The sequence below is a fragment of the Sinohyriopsis cumingii genome, chromosome 11, assembly GCF_028554795.1.
Source record: "Sinohyriopsis cumingii isolate HCF-2022 chromosome 11, ASM2855479v2, whole genome shotgun sequence".
Taxonomy (NCBI): domain Eukaryota; kingdom Metazoa; phylum Mollusca; class Bivalvia; order Unionida; family Unionidae; genus Sinohyriopsis; species Sinohyriopsis cumingii.
The window spans coordinates 83,605,294-83,614,257 of record NC_142971.1 but is presented as its reverse complement, the minus strand read 5'-3'; the positions used below and the strand labels follow the sequence as shown (position 1 = coordinate 83,614,257).

The following is an 8,964-nucleotide window of genomic DNA, read 5'->3' as shown; positions in this document are numbered from 1 at the left end:
AGTCCAGGCCTTGCTGGTGATCTCCATTGGCATCGACAACACGTCCTAGACTGGACTAGGATGACGGTGAATACGATGTTAATAGCTTTTTGTTGTTGTTGCAATTGAAGGCCTGTAATTACAGGTTACATATGTTGCGGCGTATTTGAAGAGGTCCCAGTATGGTTCATTTGGTCAGCCCGAATTAAAAAAAGAACTATAGATAGTTTAAATGTAAACATTTTTTTTTATTAAGCATATGCATATGTAACTGAAAGTAAACATTTTTATGAACCATGCGTATATGTACCTTTTTCTGATTGAACAAAGCTATAGACAACCTGTTGACTGTGAAACATATTCCTAAATTACAGAATTGAGAAAACAAATACAACAAAGCAGTACCAACTTGATTAATTGGCGACACGTCTTTGATATTTATGATGTCTCACAAAAACAACAGGGAAAAGAATAATACAACTCCGAGCATATTATTATTATTTGAGCAGCATCCTCGAAAAAATCTGAATATTCAATTATTCGTTTCTGACAACCCTGCTTTCCCTCTTTCGAGTGCACTTAACATATAGTTACACATATTGCTGTAGACTGTATGAAAAGTAATGTGCATAAAATGTACGATGACTGAAGTTTTAAGAATGCGAAGCGATTAGTAATAACAATTAACAATAGGACTCCTCTTTTTGTGACCCTGGTCACACACACACACACACACACACACACGACTCTATGGTCTTTAGCAAAGTAACAGAACAGAGCGATATCCTTTCAAAATTCAATAAATAATTTATTTCCCTAGAATGCGAAGTGACAAGTGTTAAAAGAACTTACGATTTTTTTACAAATTTAATCTCAGTTAATGTTATGAATTCAAATACAAGTCCTAAGGATTAAAGCTCTAAATATACCTAAGCGGTATGTGATGATGTGAATAGTGTGGCCCATGTCGTGGTGATGTGCCAACAGTCATTTGTTAGATCACAATAATACAAACCTATAAAATATCAGCATTTTAAATTTCACTATAAATCTGTTTCCAGGAATGTTAATTCAGCACTTTCTATTTTCAGAGAAGAATGTCATGAATTAGATTACTTGAATAAATAACTTCTAGCCCAAATTAAATACCTGACACAACAATAATACAACTGATTCGGCTCAGATCTTCCACCACGAGTGAATAAAGTTTAGATAAACAAGATTATATGGTCTTCTACTTGATCTCAGGTCAAAATTACCATTTTCTACCAAAAAAGACCATTATCTCCTGGAAAATGTAGTTCTGCAAGATTTCATTTGTTTACAAGATCAAATCATAGCGATACTTAGACGATCGCTTACAAAGCGTATAAATGTAGTAAATAACATGTATACCCTGCATTTCATGTTGAATTTCTAATGTTCTGAACTCCGATTGAGATAAATAAGTTGTTTGCAAAATTAAAATCAATGATTCAGGTCAGGCAGAACATGAATTCGATTTTGGACAAGATCATGTCCAAGATACATGTCCATGGCATATATTCAATAAAATATCATTCAAACTACACAAATTAAATATACATAACTCTCTCTCTCTCTCTCTCTCTCTCTCTCTCTCCATACACATTAAGTATGTACAGAATATATTTCTAAACTCCACTGAGTAAAGTATATGGGAAACTATTACATAGGTAAACAGTCTCTCTAGGTTCTTATAATAGCAGTAAGTAGTATCATACTGGAGTATGTTATTCTTTTGATATTGTTTGGTCTTTATTCTAGTAATAGCTATAAATAGTACCTTAATGGATCATAATAGTATGTGAACATTGTAAGTAATAACCATTTTGATAACTGTCTTTAATTATTCTAATAATATCTGTAATTAGTTTGATAATTGTGTATGTCAATTATACGTAATATCCATCTTGATAACTGTTTTTAATCTAATAATAACTGCAATTAGTGTGATAATTGTGTATTATTCTAATAATATAATAACTGTAAATAGTATGATAAATTTGTATGACAATTATACATAATATCCATCTTGATAACAAAAAGTAATTATTCTCATTTTATACTAATTGTCATTAGTATGATAATTGTTTATGCCTATGGTACGTAATAGCCATCTAGTCTGTCTTTATTCCAATAAAGCTGTAAAAATTATCATAAGAAATTTGCATACTGCACGTAATGGCAATCTTGATTAAAGCCTCATGCAAATTTCCATTAAATTTCGAAGCAATATTTGTGTATTACACAACATTAAAATTTCCCAGTACTGAGCAATGTGACTTTCAAGAACGTATGTATAGTTATAAAGCCATCTTTGTATTTTTCAGTTATGTGTATAGTTTCCATTGCATTCAGTAACTAACCTATTTTCTCATACTTCAGTCATACGTGTATTTCCCGTAATTCAGATCTCTCCGGTGGCCTAAGAGGTTAGAGCGTCAGCCTCAGATGCGGGAGGTCGTGTGTTCGAACAACTAACGAGTCATACCAAATACATATAAAAATGGTACCATCACTTGCCTCGCTTGGCGCTCAAAATTAAGAGGTAGGTGTCCGGACTCGTCCGCCTGGTGTCAGAATAATTTGACTTGTTGAGACTTGATGCTACATGCCTGCTTCATGGTGCCCCACTGCTAGACTACAATATAAACTGGCACACTGCAGATCGTGTGACTGGACAATTGTTAAGGATCCGCTAAAAATCCATATCACACACACACGCACACACACACACACACACACACACACACACACACAAACAAACACACACAATTACATCAGTAAAACTTGTTTTCCTTACTTCAGTAATATGTGTATTTTCCGTCTCGTCAGTTATATTACTGTTTCCCTTATTTCAGAAATACCTTTATTATCCTTTAGTTGAGTAAAACTCGTATGAAAATACTTTACTGCAACAAAGTTGAGACATCACTGTCTTTACTAATAGAAAATAACACCGACTGAAATAGGTCACCATCAGAAATTCGTGTTTTGTGTGTTTGTTGCCACTTGTACGCTTTGAAAATGTTTTATAATGCCTTTACTCTATTCAGCTGAATTATCAACCGGAATCCATTTATTTTCTTAGAACTAATTACACTAACACAATACTACTGAACATAAATTTAAAGTGAAATATTTCCAAACAATGCCATCACAAAATACCAGATATACAAGATGATATTTTCTGTAAGGAAAATGGACCTTCTATAAGAATTTAAAGACGGAATTCCAGTAATAAAGGTAGGTGCAATAAAGAATGAAATTCACGTACCAATCTGTAACAGTTTCAAAGACCAAATTCCAGTCATAAAGGTAAGAGTGAAAATAACCTAAAAATCGTCGGTTTACATATTAATATTTTTCTATTCACACTTTGCGTTTTTTGCTTTTGAAACTGAGAAACTATTATTAGGGTTTTTTTTAGGGGTTTCGGGGGAGGGATTTTAGCACATTACACGTTCACATTTCCTTTTATTTGCATTTTATGTTTCTATTCAACCGGAGAAAATTGAGTATTCTATCAGAATTTATGTTTGAAAACGAATCGAACAGCGATATCAGACGATTAGCATTATCACGGTCTATTTAAATCGTCTGATTTATAAGATGTTTAATCGGACGATTATCAGTATGACCAGTCGATTCAAATTATCTAATCCATACAATGTTTAATTATCTCAGACTCTAAATATTCTAAATTCAAAGCGTTTCCTTAATTGCCAAGGGATTCTACAATAATAACAACAGTCGGATATTGACTCTAACGTGACTAATGATCAATATAATTATCACCTGAGATAACAACTTTTGTCGGTATTATCTAATAATAGAGATCCTGAGTAATAATAATAATTTTATGGTATGGGTTCCAATGTGACTATCCTTCGATATCATCGTCTGCGTTAACACCTTTCGTTGATTTTCTCCTATAAGATTCCTCTTGGATAGAGAAATGTGATTTGTACGTAAAAATAGGCCAGGAGGAGGTAACTTTACATCACCACCCCATGCTGTTATATTTTCAAGAATCTATACTGACTTTAATTTAATTTCACAAGCAAATTTGACGAAATCACGTCACTAATTGTAAGACAGTCATGTCATTTGTTTTCTGATAACCACCGACAATATGAACAAAAACTTTAGGACATGTTAAACATACATACATACATAATTACATACATACATACATACATAATTACATACATACATACATACATACATATATACATATTAGACTACTTTTTCTTTCAACTAGTTTTGCCCTGCTTTTATCTCACACAGTAGCTGATGATAATGTATGTTTCTCCATGCATGTTTGTGATGGCTGTGTTAATACAATTGCCATGAAGTTCATATATGGGATGGTAATTGTATTAAGTTCATATATGAGATGGATTTGTATGCACCTTCTCCGATATTTGTCGCTATTTTGACCGACGTTCAGACGTCCGTTCGCCTTTTCGATTCGCTCGAGAGCACACGCAAACTACACTGGCGATAAATTCTCTAAATTTCAAGTTGTAGAACCCGTAGATAAACGGATTGAGGACACTGTTCAGGAAGTATGAACGGATTCCGATTGAAAACAACACTATCTGCAGGTCTGACATTTGACTTACTAAATACTCCTTATAGAAACTCAGACAGAGATAAGGGAGAAAACTAACAATGAAGATGATTGTGATCAGAAGCGTGATCTTGGTGTACTTATCAGTATTTATATCTGTGGACTTTCCTTGAGTCGGATGAGACACGGACTTGGGTCTGTTGAAAGCTTTTATAAGACTGGTGCTATTATTGCACAAATTTCGGTCCATAGACCCACCACCTCCACTGATCTCTTGGGAATCACGAGTTTTTTCCTGGTACGATACAATACCTGCTTTCCCTTCCAATTCAACCAGCATTTTACTTGCATCATTGTATACTGATTTATCTTGGCCTATGTTTGTATACTTTTCTTTCACAGCTGAAGTTTCTTTCTTAATTTTGTCATCTTTTGTTTGCACATTTGCTACCCCGTTTGAAATGGAATGTTCCATTTCTAAATGGTTACTCTGCATTACTCTTATACTGGGAGTGCTCAACTCAGCACTCTCGTCGTAAATCTGAAGTGAGTCTTTGTGTTGACTTAATTTTCCAAGAGGGCCCGTACACTGTTTTCTGATCTTTTTCACTCTAATTAACTGTTTGTAAATCAACACATACAATACAATTATCGCTATAGTTGAGATAATGAACAACAAAAACTGGATTACATTGAACGCAAGCAAATAAATCCGTAAGGACGCGTCGTTAACTGTTGTACAGTCGTATGCCTGAATGACCTTTGATCCGTGAATTTGTACATCTTCAGCCACGACTGAATAGAACACAATGCTTGGCCAGGAAAACACACAGGCAATCAGTGTGGAAATGACACAGATCAATTTTGCCTGAAAAACCGTGATCTGTTTCCTGAATGGAAGACAAATTTTCCTGTATCGTTCGATCGCTATGGCAATTAGAATTGTTCCAGAGGATATTGTACAAACGAAATTCATTGTTCTGAGTACCTTGCAGGCAGTAGCATCTGGAAACAAGTAGAAAAACCTGATGTCCACTATTTCCATTGGCATTGATATAGTACAACTCATTAGATCGAATACTGCTAAAACTACAATAAAGCAAGTAGTCGGACTACTCTTTGTCTTATACCCGTAGAAATAACAAACAATAGCATTGCCAACAAACCCCGTAAACATCAGCACTCCCATATATATGAAAACTGGAATGAGCAGGATGGCTATCTCATCGTTCATTCTCTGCAGGAGATCCGTCGCAGACGAGTTGTTCATGATGAAGGCTTATAAAGCGAAACTTGCTTAAAACAATTCTGAAAATAAAAGAAAATATTTCTTATTGGACTATGCATGGTGCAAAATATTAAAGTATATACAATGTACAAGTTTTGACCAAAACAAAACACTTCATTCCACGTCTCGTGCTGAACGTTGAACGTGTTTTAAACAAGAGATTCGATTTTAATTTTACCTAGCCATGCATAAATATTTTTTTACCTGTGTGTTATTGCTTTACGTACCTGTCTGATATACTTTTGCATACCTGTGAGATATACCTTTACGCTATTGTGTGATATACACTTACGTACTTGTATGATATACTTGTACGTACATGTCTGATATACTATTACGAACCTATGTGATATTCTTTTACCTACCTGTTTGATATATATTTACGTACCTGTACGATATACTTGTAGATCATTAAACGTTACAGCGTAATATATTACCAAATATCCGCACCAAAGCAAAATTTCTACTTCACATACCGAATCTGAATCAAGTCACAACTGACCCTTCTGCATATTTCTTTGTATTTTTGTATACTAAGAGCTTAGAAATATTCCCACTTTAAAGATTCAGACGTATATGAACGTGTTAACCATACGCGAGTATGGCAGGTCCGGTGCATGCCCCGTATTATTGAAGGCCCTCAGTTTGAGTGTGCACTCGGATTCAATTAAGTGTCAGTCGTAAACAGTTTCTTTCTGGTTTGTGCAACATCCTCCTAAAATTCAACAATTTCGATCTGAATAAAATTTAGAACATTGCACACTGTAAGTGTTGCATTACTTAACATATTTATCACGTTTTGTTGGCGATGGATACAGCGTCTGCGTCAACCTTAATGTTGTGTGTATCGACGTAATATTGTGTGTGTTGGCGTTAATGTTGTGTCATCGATGTTAATGCTGTGTGTGCGGCTATACTTTTTTCATTAGGAGATATCACGAATACAGTTTTGACAAATTTGGTGGTGGTGGTGGTGGTGGATGCATAGCTTGTATTGATATAAACTATGTACATGCGCATAAATGTATTTACACTATGCCCAAAACATGAATATCAATACACATCGTATCCAAATGCCTGTGGGTGCGAATAATTTACAAGAAAACCAACTCTTAAAATGAAAGGCAGGTATAGAGATTAAAGATCACCCCATATCACCATACGACAATTGACTAACGTAAGTAAGGAGCTGCGGTGCATGCCTGGTTAGCTTGCCGGAGTCGCAACCGAAAGGCTGCGGTTTCGAATTCTACAATCAGTATGGGTCAATAACTGTGGTGTGTTTTACTGCAATCGCATCGGAACTAAATAACCTACTTGTGTGGCTGTGCCGTAAAATACCGAACCAAACCAAACGGAAGTTCCTGATCTACTAAGCGGTAAAACTTTCTTATTTGTAAGAATATTCAAAAGTGAAATAATATGGCAAATTTATTGTTTATATTTCCTATTTTTTAACTCTAATTTTATTTTACTACTAAGGTTGTTGTTGTTGTTGTGGGGTTTAACGCCATATTTCAGCACAAGATAGGCTATACATGGCGGCCAGTATTAATGGTGGAAGAAGAACCTGGGAAAACCACGGAAAGAACGACCGACAATCGAGAAGCTACTGGCAAGCTTTCTCACATACTCACATTGGCTGTACTACTTATGAGCTAATATTTTCACATGCACCACGATTGGTCCATCGTGTCCACAAGTGCACAACTAAACAACGAAAGCATCCGATGTCGCGAGCGACCAACATCGAGGCCAGTGTATGCCATGGCAGGCCCACGGGTTCGCACTAAAAATAAATGTTTCTCTGTAACTTAAATGGGAATGTGATGAATGAATAGTTTTATCTAGTATCATCGGGTGGTCTCTCATGATTTCTCTATATTTGTATTTTATTTGCGACTACTTCTGAGATCATTTTTCATGAGGGAGAATCATTCCGCGAAGTGCCGGTCGTGACTAGGTCCTATAAAGAGCCATTTCATGTACACGCCAATGAATATTCAGATTCTATAAACAGGAAATGAGACCTACATTGTAAGACCAGTTATGTATAAATAGTATATCTGACATATTCACCAAGAGCAAGTTGCGTTTCAAACACATTTGTCCCTGAAGATCTCTACTGACCATGGAGAGGTGTTATCATTTAAAAAAAGATCAAAATGGACCCATTAAGCAACTAGTTCTCTGAGAAAGAATGCCCCATGCTAAATTTAAAGAGGTTCTGATCATAGTCTTTTATGGTTTTGAAGCACTGAATACTACATCATATTTTGCGACAGAATTAAACAGTCCTAAAGCACCATGAAAGAAAATAAAAATTCATTTATTTTAATTCCATATCGTGCTATGAATTTAAAACAGTCTGTAAATACAAACCCAGGTTAAGAAATGCATTTGCATGTTTGCATATCTGTTCCCTGATATCGCACAAAAACGTTCGTTGAATAGTTCTTTTATCGCGGATAAAGGGTCGCTAGATCGTCCTTGTATTGCGAATAAAGGATCGTTAGATCGTACTTGTACCGCGGATAAAGGGTCGTTCACGTGTACATAATTTTCTTATGTATGAGGAAGTACTTGTAGCTCTCAAATGTACCTTAAAATTGAACGTGTGGCATTGGTGCAAGTCATATTCAAGACACACTTGAGACAAAAGAGGAAACTTATTTTTCCATACAGCTATAATGAGAATATATTTGATTTAATTCAATTTAGGCTAATTACAAAAAATGATAAAATGATTTTTTGCGATGCAAGATGGACATTAATATTTCGAACGTGGGTAATTTGTTACTTCCTTTGAAGAAAATGTATCAGTTCAACTATATTGTACTGAGTTACTTACTTTCAAAGACAAAAGATCAATTAAGTTGTATCGAACTACCTTAATTCCCTTGAAAGACAAAGAACCAATCAAACCATGTTTGCTAACTTACGTCCTTAAATAGACGATGGATCACTCTAACCGTATTGTGCTAACTGACGTCAATAGAAAGACAACAGACCGTTCAAAATGTATATTGTACTACCTTTTCTTCCACTCAACGATGGCGGACCATACCCGCAGTCTTGTGCTACCTTAGTTGCCCTAAAA

The 8,964-nt window shown here is 35.2% G+C and overlaps 1 protein-coding gene across 3 annotated transcripts; it reads right to left on the bottom strand.

The window, feature by feature from the left end:
* Positions 1 to 212: 212 nt before the first annotated feature.
* LOC149788876 (uncharacterized) lies at positions 213 to 6,476 on the bottom strand. Of its 3 annotated transcripts, none has more exons than XM_089975010.1 (2): positions 6,253 to 6,476; positions 213 to 5,884 (listed from the first exon to the last, which is right to left on the bottom strand). In XM_089975010.1, the coding sequence occupies exon 2, from the start codon at positions 5,844 to 5,846 to the stop codon at positions 4,434 to 4,436; it is 1,413 nt and encodes a 470-aa protein (XP_089831136.1). In that variant the 5' UTR covers positions 5,847 to 5,884; positions 6,253 to 6,476; the 3' UTR covers positions 213 to 4,433. The 3 variants fall into 3 exon arrangements, with proteins under 3 accessions (XP_089831136.1, XP_089831137.1, XP_089831138.1); XM_089975011.1 differs by having other exon boundaries at positions 6,302 to 6,476; XM_089975012.1 differs by having other exon boundaries at positions 6,341 to 6,476.
* Positions 6,477 to 8,964: the final 2,488 nt, after the last annotated feature.